Raw genomic sequence first — 14,173 nt, 5'->3', positions numbered from 1 at the left:
ACATCGTCTTTGTGCAGGGCACTGCCAACTATTCTCTGCTCAGGTCAAAATCCAACAGGCTATGCAATGTGTACACCATCCTTCTTTATGTTTGCAATTACTGAACTGTTCTGAAACAGTTGGAAGCCTTGGTATATACACATCAACATATGAATGTGTATTTTAACGTCATCACAACTTAGGATTTTCTCCAGAAGCACCGTTTTCTCTTGTTGGAATGACACTCACCTCAAGCGACTCTCTTGGTTTTTATGATCATCTTTCTTACTGTGTGATTCAGAGGTTTCTCCTAACATGGAGGACCAGGTGTTATTTTTTATGTATCCCACCATTATATCTTTGCTGGGTAACTTTTCTCCATCCTTAAGGTTTCCAAAGTCTGACCCAAGAATTCAAGTTGAGGTTCGCAATATGAAACAAATGGAAAGAAATTATTTGGGGAAAAAAGACCACTGTTAATAAAGACGTAGCCACATTTCACTGTTTCAGCACTTTACCAATGGTTTAGAAGCAGTTTACTAGGACATACTTCTATGAACTTTGACAGTGACGGAGACATGAACAAGCGTAGTTAGAGCTAAGTAGAAATATACTGGACACGATATACATGTAACATTAAAAGAGGAAAAGGATCCAAATAACTGCAGCTGTGAAAGGATTGCTAAAGTCAGAAAAGGAAGCTCAGGTTTCTGTGAAGTTGTGTCCCTGGGAAAACAAATGTGTAGAGCTGACATGGTGCTCAGGAAGAAACGCTTATCATGAGGGAAGACAGTGAAGAGTAATGAGGAGTTCCTTGACATTGAGGCAATACTTTGCTCTTCAGGGTCTCTGAAGATAGACAGGTGTGGGTTGATTTGCAGCAAAATAATCATGTCAAACTTGTAATCAACACAGTAATACTCTACACGGTCCCCAAATACAATACTCTCTGTGCCCCAAAGTGACCCCTAAAGCCAGTGCTTACATTTACAACACTTAAAGAGCCTCAAGGCTTTTAATTACAAGAGAAATGAAAACTAAGTATAATACATACTGCTTTGTGCTCACGGAAAGCCAAGATACATGAGCTCTGTGAGCCAAAGGACCATGCCTCCTTTATTTAATGATTTATTCTCATTCCTCAGCCCAAATTCTGGAGTAAACTTAATGAGTAAAATAGTTTTCTTCACTAAAGGAATAATAGAAAACCGAAAAAAAAAAAAAAGGAATCTGGTCCTACCTACTGAGGCCAGGTTTCTGAAGGTTTCGATCATCACATCTCTGTAGAGCTTCCTCTGAGTAAGATCCAGCAAAGCCCACTCTTCCGGGGTAAAGACCACAGCCACATCCTCAACAACCACTGAGTCCTAAAACATTGACACATTCTGCATCAGCAAGGTACCATGGACTTCAGTGTGTACAAGAATGAAGGGTGAGGCTGACAGTCCTGGGGAACAGAGGATTCTTAGGGATTTGACACAAGGTTCTGTGTACTATCAAGGTCTACTCTAGGGTATGGCCATCAGCCTCGTCCCCTCACTAACTACATTCACTTCCTCACTGATGGCTTTCTGTCTCACGGACTTCCAGCACTGAAATTATCTCTCTACCGTTCGACTGTGACCAATTGCAGTCGTATTCTCCTCTCTCTTTACACTCTGGAATGGTTAGAAAACATACCAGACATTAGAGAAATGCTCTCATTCAGATCTTCACTTCCTTGTGAACAAACAATTACCACTCCTTCCGTAAGCCCTACCAGAACACACTCAACAAAACATAAAGCACAGGGTGAAGACAGGATGATGTATACTAACTGGTAAACACTGCAGAAGGGCAGTTTTGCTTTTGTTTCTCACAACCATGGGAGGACCAGGGGCCAATTATCAACACACTGGCAACCCAAACACTGAGCTGGTCATATTTTCTTCAACTCTTGGAGATAAGCATGTGGCTGATTCAGGTCAGGAGACTCTCATTCAACAGAGAGCACCAAGGCCCAAGGTGGGAATGTGATAGGTCCACAAACACAGTCTAATGTTAGAAGATGACAAGGAGCAAAACCTCTGCAGAAACAAGGACAGCACGCCCTTGTGTTTCCTCAGTGACAAAAGGTTACCATTTCCATTTGGAAACCCTGGTGGCATAGTGGTTAAGTGCTACGGCTGCTAACCAAAGGCTCGGCACTTCAAATCCGCCAGGCGCTCTTTGGAATATCTATGGGGCAGTTTTACTCTGTCCTATATGGTCGCTAGGAGTCGGAATCAACTTGATGGCACTTGGTTTGGTTTTTGGTTGGGATGACTGTAAAACATGATGAACGTAATCAGTGTCACCAAACTATACATGTAAACGCTGTTGAATTGACAAAGATTTTGTTAGGTATAACTTCTACTACAAAAAAATTAATTTTATAAGTAAGCTGAAATGCAGATGGTTTACCGGTTAAATTGCCCGTGGAGCCTAGGAAATAGACTTACACACCAGCCTCTAGGGGCTGTGCTTTAGAATTCTCTCACATTCGCAGCCCCTGGAAGGCACCTAACCATGACTACCTGAACCCTGACCACTGGAAGCCCCTGGTCTGTAAGAGTGACCTTTCTGAAACAGCAGCAATCTGTTGGGTTTCTCGTGTCAAGAGGAGAGAAAAGGCTGCTAAAAGACGCCTTCAGTGCTGAAACAGAGTAATTTTAGAGAAAGAAGACTCCTCTTCTCAGGGAAATGGTGACGTGAGCAGCCTATGACATCTCTAATCTGTCCTGGTATGATCGGATGACAGCAACTTTGAACCAGAGCCCAAAGCCAAAGGTCTCCTCCACTGCAGTGGGCGAGGTTATATATTTTAAACTCATCAAAAACCCTGATATTTATTATAGAATAATGATGAAATGTTCCATGTACTGAGCAACTGTGATTTTTCTTTCATGACTCTTCTAAGCAGATATTATTTCAGACAGGTCATAGCTGAGTAAAGTTAGAGATGTTCATTTAATCACATCCTCAGTGTTTCCCACATGGAACTCTGCTGAGCCAGGATCACAATGCAGGTCAATTTCTCTTTAAAGTCTAAATTGCTGACAACTCCATTTCTGTCCATATGCATACAGTTTTGTTGTTATTTTTGCTGTTACCGTCCAATAACAGCATAAAAAAAAAAAAAAAAAAAAGACCCAAACCCAGTAGATGATCTAAAGTCCTCTTGGATAATAGGAAGAGGAGACAAAGGTAAACATTCTATTCAATTCTTACAACCAGGACATACTTCTCCTGGCAAAGCCCTGTGTCTCAGACAAGACTTCTTCCCTCCAGACCCTTAACTGTGGCTACATTTATTCATTAAAATTCATTCAGGTCCTACTGATACAGAGGCTACCGCACATTGGCAAAGCAGCTACAGCAGTGAACAAAACGAACACCCCGATGAACATGGATAGTAAATTCTTTGAGTGGGGACAGTAAATTTAAATACATAAACATGTATATATAACTATCATGTGGGAATGTGTTGTATAAAAGAATTCAGGTCTCTGAGAAGAAACCGTTCTAGAAGGAGGAAACAGCCAGAGCACAGGTCAGAAGGTGTGAAGGTGTCTTGGATGTCTTAGGAAGAGCCAAAGGCCCCGCGTGGCTGGAGCCGAATGCAATGCAGAGGAAAAACCGTCTTAGGAATCTGGAGGGGTGATTGGGGTCAGTGGGCTTATCATGTTCGGGGGAACTCGTTGGCAACTGAAAAGAATCTGGCTTTTAATCTTAGTGAAATGCTGAGTAATTTTACACTTTTGAGCAGTGGAGGAAACTGGTATGATACCTCTCAATCCTTTAAAGACTCAAAGTGCTCCAGTGCCTAGGGGGACTCAAGACCACTGTTCAGAGACATGGGACAAGGATGGCTCTAGAGGGTCGGGGCTCAGCCTCCACAGCCAGAGCTCCTCTGTCTTCAGATTCAGGACAGAAGACTCTGTCATTCAACACAGAACACCAAGAACCGGGACGGGGGAAGGGGGGATATTAACACCGTGTGATGCTACCTCTGAGAGTCACATAAGGAAGCTGACACCAGGTATTCAAATCTTCAAATGCCATGTATGTAAGGATGAAGGGCCCAGAGACAGTGGAGCAAGGTATTAGGGTGCCTCCTAGGGCTCAGTTCCTCAGCCTCCTCTGTCACTGTCTTCTTCACTGAAACCACAGTCCCGCAGCACACGGCTGCTTCCCCAACAATTCAGATCCAGCCTCACCCACATAATGCTAAGGATAACCCAGTTCTGCGTAGAACTCACCATTTTCTTCTCCAGCTTCTGGGAGTCTATGGAATGACGTCTCTGACCCCAAGAAGCCACTTCCAGGAAGAGGGACAGGACTGGAAGCAGAGGCCTGGGCAGTCTGGAGGCAGATGAATAATGTTTGGTCCACACACCAGTGACAGCAATTGAAATCCTTCCCTGTGATTGATGGATGTGCCAGATGGTCGCCTGAGGTCCCCAGCTGCCTGGACTGGACTAGTCCTCCCTGCACCACACCTGAGGTCTGAAATGGAAGAAGGATGGGGAAGAAACAGTGTGGAGGAAGCACGGACTGACAGGCCTTTGGCCTCCTCCCAGGCTCAGGGCAATGCTCCACCCTGAGGGCCTTTACACTAAAGGCAGAACAGGCTCCAGCCCCCAGAGGACACACCCGCATTCTTCAGGAAGCTCCACAGGCCTCTCCTTTCTGCAACAAGATCACACATGGAGGAATTTACCTCTCCCACAGCATGAGAAGCAACCAGGCCTGGCCAGGCTACAAAACTTGAACCTGATTTCCTCCAGGGACTTAGGGATTCAATGTTCAAGTTGTGGGCTTACCTATGTACCTTTGTTCCTGGTGTCAGATGTCACTGTTATCTGACATTAACATGGATGAAATTTTAAGAACATACTTTTCATATATTGACAATGAACTCATCCTGGTTCATTTATTTTTAAGTTATGTGCTGTAAAAACCTTCCACTGTGGCTTTCTAAAACTTTTTCATCTCACTTATGACACTGTAATATCTGATCAGTATTTTTTCTGTTCCTTTGGAATTAACTAACATTTCTTTCTGCCCCTTGACTTGTCTCGTATTTTTTCCCCCTTCATTTTCAAACCATGAGAACACCACTCACTAAGATTTTGAGAAATCTGGGGGGATTCCTGAACACTTTTTCTTCCTGATATAGATCAACAAATAAATCAGAAAATCTTTATGCTTTCACGAAGGACCCGTCTCGTACTTCACTTCCTGTTTCTTTTCACCCTGCTCCCTCTCCAGCTTGAGTCCTATTTCATTTCTTGGTCTCACTGTCAATGAATTCTCTGTTGCAAGATCTTTACACCAGTGTCTCCCCTCTACACGTTATCCTTCTTTTTTTTTATTTTCTGTAATACAGCTCGCTAATTTTAATTCACATCATTATTTCTCGACTAGTATTTCCAGCATAAACCACGAGCTTGTTCAGTATGTGGAAAACTCAAGTCCCATCCCAGAATTTCTCAATCGAAATTTGCATTTCAACCAGATCCGGGGGTTATGCACATTGACAGTCAACCGTGAGAAGCATTCAGTGATGTACAGGAATGAGCAGTCTATGAAGGGATGCCCTTTATCCATCCACACCTCTATTGTATCACTGGCTATCTTCCTGATTCACAATCAATCTGCGCGTCTAGGCCTCCTCACAGTCCTCCCTAATTTGTTCATAACAAGCTCCTGCCTGACATCATTCAATCATCGTTGTCACTTCCAAATTCTATCTGCGGCATAGGAAATGCTCAGTGCCCATCAGTGGCTGTCCATGGGCCTTCCAAAAGCCCAGAGTATTCAGCACGGTTCTAAACGATCTGTTCCAATCCAGCTCACACAAACCTCACCACTCACTTGTTGTTTTCTCTGCTTTAATCATTTCTGACTTCCATCAATGAATAGATAATACTGGGTTCTCTGCTGTCTCAGGGATTTACACATTTATTTTTCCCAACTGAAATACTCTTTCCACCCCCACCCATACAAAATGGTATCAGCTCTACACAACACTGCATGTAGCTAAAAAAAAAAACATTTTCTGAATCTTCACTGAGATAATTTCCCTTTTCAAGCAGTTGCACCTCACTCTCGGGTTAGGTCTTTTTAATACAGATATCACATATCCTTAGTTTTTCATTCTTTCTTTAAAACTGTCTCCCAAGCTAGATGATAAATCTATGGGCAGACACTCTGTATTTTGTCTTCTTGTTCCTTCTGGCCTTTGACACTGATCATTGAGGACACACACAGATTATTACCTGTTATATATAGTCTTCAGCAGCACTATCCAAGAGTACTTTATGTGAAGATAGACATGTTCTGTTTCTGTACACTCCAATATGGTAGGCACTAGGCCTATGTGCCTATTCACCACAGAACATATGACTAGTGCAAAGAAGGAACTCTACTTTGAGTTTTAATTACTTTTAATTGAAATAGCAACACACAGCTAATGGGCATCACACCTCTAGTGAACTCACCAGACCCTTAAGCAACCAACAGGGCAGAGAGGGCATGAAAGCTGCCAGCAGCACAATGCAGAGCTTCATAGTTTTGGGCTTGCTAAAAGTCTGTCACATAGGGAAATGGAACATTGCACTCAGTTTGCTTTTACTTGCATCATGAAGGTTAATGTCAACCTCAACTGGATTTACCTCGTTCTGAAAACCTCAATGACATTTAAACATAGAAATGAGTGGGAATAACTGAGGGGACAGGAGGGGCACTTTCTGCAGAGGTGACATTTGAAGTGAGACAAGAATTATAGGAATTATTGGGTTCCTAGAGTTTAAAAGTTTTCCTCTAATCAGCAGAAATACTTGGTGCGAAGGCCGAAAGGCAGGGAAAATGTTGACATGTCTGAAAAAGATTTTTCTAAAAAGATGTCAAGAGCCTATGAAATATGAGGGTGTTCTCAATTTAAGTCAGATGTGGAGGGTCTTGCCAGAGAGGGTAAAATATGTGGATTTTTTCTGGATGTGATTGAGAGTTGGCTTGGTTTACATTGTTGATATCTGCCTCTTGCTGCTGGGTGGAGGCTGTAACTTCCTCTGAAAAGAGAAATAGGAGAAGAAAGTTCAGAGCTGCCTTCCTAAGGGAGCTCCCCTCTCACGGTAGCTTGGACTGTTTCCCTGAATGCAGTGAATGAATGAAGGCTGGTGCAGCTTACCGGCTGGGAAAGCCAGGTGAGAAGTAGATTTGTTCAGGTGAGATTTTAAAAGCTCTGTCTTGGACACGTTAGGTTTCAGAGCGTTACAGTCCTTAGTGTTCCAGGTGGGCTATGGGAAGGACTTGGTGTCTGAGTCCATTGGTACCCAGGAGCCTGAATCTCATCCTGTGGGCCGTCTTCTGCTGGCCACGAACAATCACACTGTGTCCTCTGAAACAGGCTGCATTCCCACTTCTGAAGCTGCAAGCTAAAGGAGAGGAAGAGCAGAGTGTTGGCACGGATGAGGCCTTTAGCAAATAATTAATGGCTCCTGGCACAGATTCTAACGTCTGACAGCAGACATTTGGTTTCTGTACTAAGGGACTGGACAAGCTTGATGCAGACCAGGGGCTGGTAATTACAGTCAACTTCTGGATGAAAAGCTTCTTTTTTTCTGCTTGACTTTCAAGGCTGTGTGAAGACTTCTCCTGAGTGAAGACATCCCTTATTTTAACTGAACCACTGCTTATAGTTGTACACGTTACAGTGAATTCTTTAGATCTTTGTAAACACTCAGGCGTATTTGGAAGAAGCATGTGAACCTGCCTTTTTGGTAACTTTGAAAAACGCCAACAGGGAACTTCATGTGGTTTAACCTGTTTCGTTGAATAAGAAATTAAATGACTACCGTGTGTGTGTGTGTGAGAGAGAGAGAGAGAGAGAAGAGAATCTAATAAAATGAAGAAAGCTTTCTTCGCTGGAAAAAAAAAAAAAAGCCGATACTGTCATGGTATCTGAGGAGCATTTCTTAGATTCTCACCAAGGAAAACTCAGTAGTTTTGAATGAAGGCTTGAATTTGACATGAAGTAACATGACAACAGTCATGTCTCCAAAGGAAAGTCCCATCCAGAATGGGAGTACTCCTAGAATATCTATCTCTAGAGAAGGAAAATAGGAGGCACCACATTATTCAACACCATGTTGAGATTAAAAGTGCTGTTCAAAAATTGGTTTTACTGTACGCAGTTTTACAGTTTTTGACTCATACTATATTTTTACAATTTAAAAAAAGAAGCACGTTTATTTTCTCCACACACTAGCTTTCAACAATGGATTCTGAGCTACAATAGCAAAAAGCTCAAGGAATAAAAGACAAAACAGATCAATTAAGACTCTCAACAAAGGGAAGAGACAATCTACAGAATGGGAGAAAATACACTGAAACCTGTGAGAGCTGGAATTTGACAGGATTGCCTTCTTTTTCTGGGTCTTGCAATTTTTCCGCCTTTTACGCAGCGCAGCCTTGCCACTTTTTGGTCACTTCTTTAATGGAAAATATTTGAGTTTTCCTACTCTGACAGGTTTCCACCTTAGAGGTTCCAGCTTTCACAGGTTTCACTGCATTTGGGAATCATACATGCCATAAGGGTTTAGTATCCAGGACAGAGAAAGACCTCCTAAGTGTCAGCAACAATTATAAAATTGGGCAAAAAACTGAAGGAGACATTTCACCAAAGATGATAAGCAAATGGTCAATAAACACATGAAAAGATGATGAATGCCGTTGTCATTAGGGAAATGCAAACCCAAACCACAAGACACACCACCTCATCCCTAGGAGGATGGCTACTATCAGAAACAACAAGAGTTGGAGAGAATATGAAGAAATTGCCGGAGGGTTGCAAAATGGTTCAGCCTCTGTGGAAAAGTGTGCCTGTTTTTCAAAATGTTAAACATACGAATAGCCTATGACCCAGAAATTTCCATTTATAGGAGCGCAGATGGTGCAAATGGTTAAGTACCCGCTTGCTAATCAAAAGACTGACAGTATGAACAACAACAAAAAGAGCAGATGTTGAGGCTGCTGATGAACAACCATATACCTCATGGGACGTGGTTCCTTGCTTTGGAGGTTGAGGGTTACGCTTTCATGGGACATCCCAGTTAACTGGCCTAATAACGTGTTGAGTGATTTAACCTCCTAGTTCACTGTGTGGTGCCTGGGGTCTTACAAGCTGCCATCCAAGGCACAAAAGTTGGTCTGTATTCACCTGGAACAATCAAGGAAAAAGTTGAGTCAGGAAAAGGAGGAGGATAAGGAATGTGTGGTAACTGCCTCCATGAACAGCTGCCTCATTGGCCATGAGAGTAGAAGAACAGGAGAGTGCCTGGCTGCCATTACGGAATATCTTCATCGAAACTTCTAGAGCAGAATCCTGATCTAAAGAGGGAAAATGCACAACAGAATTTCAAATTCTTATGGACTCCAGGCTTCCTGGAGCCATGAAGGTTGGATGAACCCCTGAAGCTATTGCCCTGCGATCATCTTTAAACCTTAAACCAAAAATATCCGTTAGAGTCTTCTTAAAATCGAACAATAGTTTAGCTTAAGTAGTAAACAATGAGCCTTGAGCATTCTGCTCTTTAGAAAACTGTCTCTGTGCGATCAAACTGACAACAGCAACTCAGAAGAGCTGACAGTAACCCTAGGGAGCACTGAGTTTATGTTAAGGGGAGAACAACTGAGAAAAGTTCAGTGAGAATGGTTGTGTGACTGGAAGAACATAATCAATGTCAGTAAACGGTACCTGTAGAAAATGTTGAATTGGTGTATGTTTTGCTGTGTATATTCTCCACAACAAAATTATAAAATTATGTAACTAAAGAAAACAAAAGTTGGCACTTTTCACCTGTGGCAAAGACGCCATGATTTGCTTTCGTTAAAATTACAGCAAAAAAACCCTACACTACAGCTCTACTCTGTCACGTGGTCTCACCATGAGTCTAAAATTACCTCAATGATACCTAACAAGTAGATACACAAAAGTCTTGAAAGTAGGGATGCAAACAGCTATTTTTACACCAATGTTCAAACACCACTATTCAAAATAGCAAAAAAGTGTAAAAAAAAAACAAATGTCCATCAACAGACGCATGGATTAAAAAAATAGAATATTATTCGGCCATAAAAAGAGATTAAGTTCTCATAAATGTTACGCTATGGATGAATCTTGAAAACTCTATGCTAAATTAAACAAGTCAGACACAAAAGTATAAATCTTGTACAATCTCACTTAAGTATCTGTAATAGCCAAGTATATAGAGACGAAATCGTTACTAGGGGAAGATGGGAGAGAGGAGGGGAGTTAATGCTTAGGCGACACTGACTTTCTTCTAATGGTGATGGCAAATCTTGGAAATTGATAGAGGTGATAGTTGCACAACATGGTGAAAGCAATTCACGTTGAATTCTGCATGTAAAAATGGTTGAAAAAGGAAAAAGACTTGTTATATTTATATTACCACACACACACACACAGGTACCATGAAATGACACTATTAAGAAGAAAGAAAGAAATTTAGTTTCTTGGTTGGAATGTAAGTGAAAGGAGGGAGCTTTAGATACTGTGAGGATATAGAGAGGAAAACTGGTATTTCTAAGATTTCACACCAACCTCAGGCTGTACTAACCTAAAGAAATAAAATCACATTTCAAGAACTGCAGTGTGTAAAGAATTGGTTTTTTAAGGTAATTAGATCTAGATCTCCTGGTTAATATGTGAAAAAAAGACTCCTTCCATAATAATAATTAAATATATATGTACACACAAAACAGGAACTATAATTCATAGCAACTTTAAAAAAGATTAAGCACTGGCACTCTCAATAATTTCTCCAACAGGACACTGAAATATAGACACTTGAAATTTGCTCCATAGGGTTTTCAGCGCTGTGACCTTTCAGGAGCACATAGACAGGCCTGTCTTTCAAGGCACATCTGGGTGAGTTCAATCCACCAACCTTTCCGCTAATAATCTGAACCTTTTCCGCCACCCAGGGCCGCCCTACTTCACTCTTTCACTGTGTAAAATAATTCTTATACAAGATGAGGGACCTTTTCAACACTGCAGTGTCGCTGACCCTCTAAGATCTGAAGTATATGGGTTAGTGGCGTTACAAGGGCCTCCCACCTTCCCTTCATTCCTAATTTTCACCGCTCTGACTCTAGGAATACGCAGGCTTTGTGCTCCAAGAAGCCGTGGACTTTTTAAGGACTGTGCTTCTTTGGTAGCAGAAACAATGGTTCTGAAACAGGCTGTCAGCCATAGTGGAAACCCCAGGCAACACCCCTCCCCCCACCCCCTTTGTCTTGCTAACCACAAGCTTGTTTTGAGCAGGAAGTCGCAGCAGGTACTGGCTGGGTCCATTGACTAGCCCTAGTTACACCCTGAAGCATGCACAGATTGAAATCACATCCTTCACCTGACCCTCCCCCCACCCCAATATAGGCAGGGGAGGGCTAAAGGCAGAAGACTCCAGGTACCAAACCCAGCCCCTGAGGCCACTGGAAACAAAAAGCTCCCCAGCTCCCCTAGTCAGCCAGCACGTGGCCATAAGGTCACTAGACCCCAGGTGCTCCTTGTATGTGCAGACAATAAACTTGCCACTTTCTGTTGCCCTTGCAATCAGTGTCCATCTTATTTCAATCGGCTAATAAGACAGGGCAAGAACCCGAGTGGTTAGGTTACAGTTCAATTCCCAGTACCCAATCTAGCACAGACTACACACCCAGGGTGTGTCATCTCTATAAATCGTTCGTCGCCTGCATTAAGACCGTTCAGCAACATCACATTTTATATCGGACCAACTACGACTGGCTGTATGGTTTCTCACACAATCGTGATGAAAATTTCTGCCTTAACGCCCCAGGAATTCCTCGAAAGGTGCCTGTATTAAATGTTTTCCTCCTGAAACTGGGATAAACGTGCTCCTAAACGTACGTACTATTTCCAAGTCATGTTTGTTGATTGTTCATCAGTCTTAAATACATATACCCATTAAAGGAGGAGGTTATATTCCTCGCCACAATCTTCATTTCCCCGGGACCACTAATACTCAACAAAAGTCCTGCCTGATGAAGGACAGAAAAGAAAGAGGAGCCGTTTCAGGCAGGGAGACTGTGATCACTATGCCCCTTGAAGTAATAACAGATTTGCATTTGAGTTCAGACACTACCACTGAGTAGATATTTGTCTACGGGCGAGGTATTAAATTTCTCCGAGATTATTAGACTTCTGTAAAACGTTACAAACCGTCGCTCCCTGGCAGTGGTGTTTGGAGGCTCAGAGAAGGTCCCTTAGACGAAGTCCTCGACCCCGTGCCCAGCCCTCCAGAAACAGCTCAGTAAACGGTAAATATACGCAGGGGCCAGCAGTGACTGAGGGCTGAGGAGCAGCTCAAGGTAACCGCGCACCTGTGTCTCCACAACACGTGGGGACGCGCCATTCAGACGGCGGGAGCGACCCGAGCCCCCAGGAGGCCCGGGACCCTGCATGTCTCCGCGTTTCCTTAGCAGCACAGGTCTGGGCGGCTCCCACCACCTCACCTGTCCACGCACCGACACACACAGGGAGCGACCCCGGCGCCCGGGAGGCCCGGGACCCTCCATGTCTCCCAGCTCCCTAAACGGCACAGGTCTGAGCGGCTCCCACCACCTCACCTGTCCACGCACCGACACACACAGGGAGCGACCCAGGTGCCCGGGAGGCCCGGGACCATGCATGTCTCCCCGCCCCCTGAGCAGCACAAGTCTGAGCGGCTCCCACCACCTCACCTGTCCACGCACCGACACACACAGGGAGCGACCCCGGCGCCCGGGAGGCCCGGGACCATGCATGTCTCCCCGGCCCCTGAGCAGCACAGGTCTGAGCGGCTCCCACCACCTCACCTGTCCACGCACCGACACACACAGGGAGTGACCCAGGCGCTCGGGAGACCCGGGACCCTGCTTGTTTCCCAGCTCCCTAAGCAGCACTGGGGTGCGCTGGTGCCCACCACCTCACCTGTCCACGCAGCGACACACACACGCCTCCAGGAAGCCGTTGCTGCCACACACCGGAGGAACCGGTCGGACGGCGACCAAGGAGGCACACTTCCGCTTCCGGTGGGCAGGAGAAGCAGCACAAGTCCAATAGGAACACAGAAACTAGTGATTAATCTCATTCATTGGACATATGGGAAAACGTAAAACAAAATAACAACGAAAATATTCATGAATTTATCAAGCAAAGCAGGTAATATGGCCAGGTAGCATTCAAACCAAGAAAGCATTGAGCATTGAATATTTGTAATTTATTTGTCTAATAGAGCACACACGAGTAGGAAAAAAATAAGCATACAAAATCACAGCTGATCTTAGGTACAATCAGGTAGGTTCCAACTCATAGTGACCATGCGTAGAACAGAACCAAACACTGTCCGGTCCTGCACCATCTTCACAACCATTGCTATTCTTGATCCCATCATTGCAGCCACTGTGTCAATCCACCTCATTTAAGGTCTTCCTCTCTTTCGTCTACTTTAACAAGCATGATGTCCTTCTCCAGGGACTTCTCCCTCCTGATAATGGCCAAAGTACGTCAGACGAATTCTCGCCATCCTCGCTTCTAAGTAGCATTCTGGTTGTACTTCTTCCAAGACAGATTCCTTCGTTTTTCTGGCAGTCCATAGTACATTCGTTATTCTTCACCAACACGGCAACTCAAAGGCATCAGTTCCTGAGTCTTCCTTATTCATTTCCAGCTTTTCTATGCACATGAGGTGACTGAAAATACTATTGGTTGGGTCAGGTGCACCTTATTTCTCAAAGTGATATTTCTGCTTTTAACAGTTTAAACTGGTCTTTTGCAATAGTTTTGCCCAATTCATCATTTGATTTCTTGACTGCTGCTTCCATGGGTAAAAGTTTCTGTAAAAAATAGCTCTAAGAAACTCAATAGGAGGATGCTCTTTAGTAGCAATTACAGAGGGGCAAATCAAAACCATAGACATACCATTTCACTTCCACTAGGATAGCCAAATTAAAAGAATCAAGAAAAATAACAAGTTAGGATGTAGGGAAATTGGAAACACCTACTGCTAGTCAGAATGCAAAATGGTAAAGCCCTCCAGCAAAACTGTAGTGGTTCCTCAAAACTAAAAATAGAACTTCCATGTGACCA

At 43.5% G+C, this 14,173-nt stretch overlaps 1 protein-coding gene across 10 annotated transcripts in view; it reads right to left on the bottom strand.

Annotated features, from left to right (window-relative positions):
• The window catches only part of LOC126069370 (zinc finger protein 208-like), a 464,532-nt gene extending 451,428 nt beyond the window's left edge, over window positions 1–13,104 (bottom strand). For 5 of the 10 annotated variants that reach the window (XR_007515918.1, XM_049872688.1, XM_049872693.1 and 2 more), the window contains exons 1-4: window positions 13,016–13,104; window positions 4,260–4,506; window positions 1,220–1,346; window positions 229–379 (exon numbers count right to left, since the gene is read on the bottom strand). Coding sequence is in view for 8 of the 10 variants with exons in the window: in XM_049872688.1 (XP_049728645.1) it covers window positions 229–379; window positions 1,220–1,346; window positions 4,260–4,262 (281 nt within the window). In the remaining 2 variants the exon portion in view is untranslated. The remainder of the gene's footprint in view (window positions 1–228; window positions 380–1,219; window positions 1,347–4,259; window positions 4,507–13,015) is intronic. The other 5 variants (XM_049872695.1, XM_049872694.1, XM_049872690.1 and 2 more) reach the window with 3 other exon arrangements.
• Between the last annotated feature and the right edge of the window lie 1,069 nt (window positions 13,105–14,173).

The sequence above is a fragment of the Elephas maximus genome, chromosome X (assembly GCF_024166365.1).
Source record: "Elephas maximus indicus isolate mEleMax1 chromosome X, mEleMax1 primary haplotype, whole genome shotgun sequence".
NCBI lineage: Eukaryota > Metazoa > Chordata > Mammalia > Proboscidea > Elephantidae > Elephas > Elephas maximus.
This window is presented reverse-complemented; position numbering and strand designations above follow the sequence as displayed.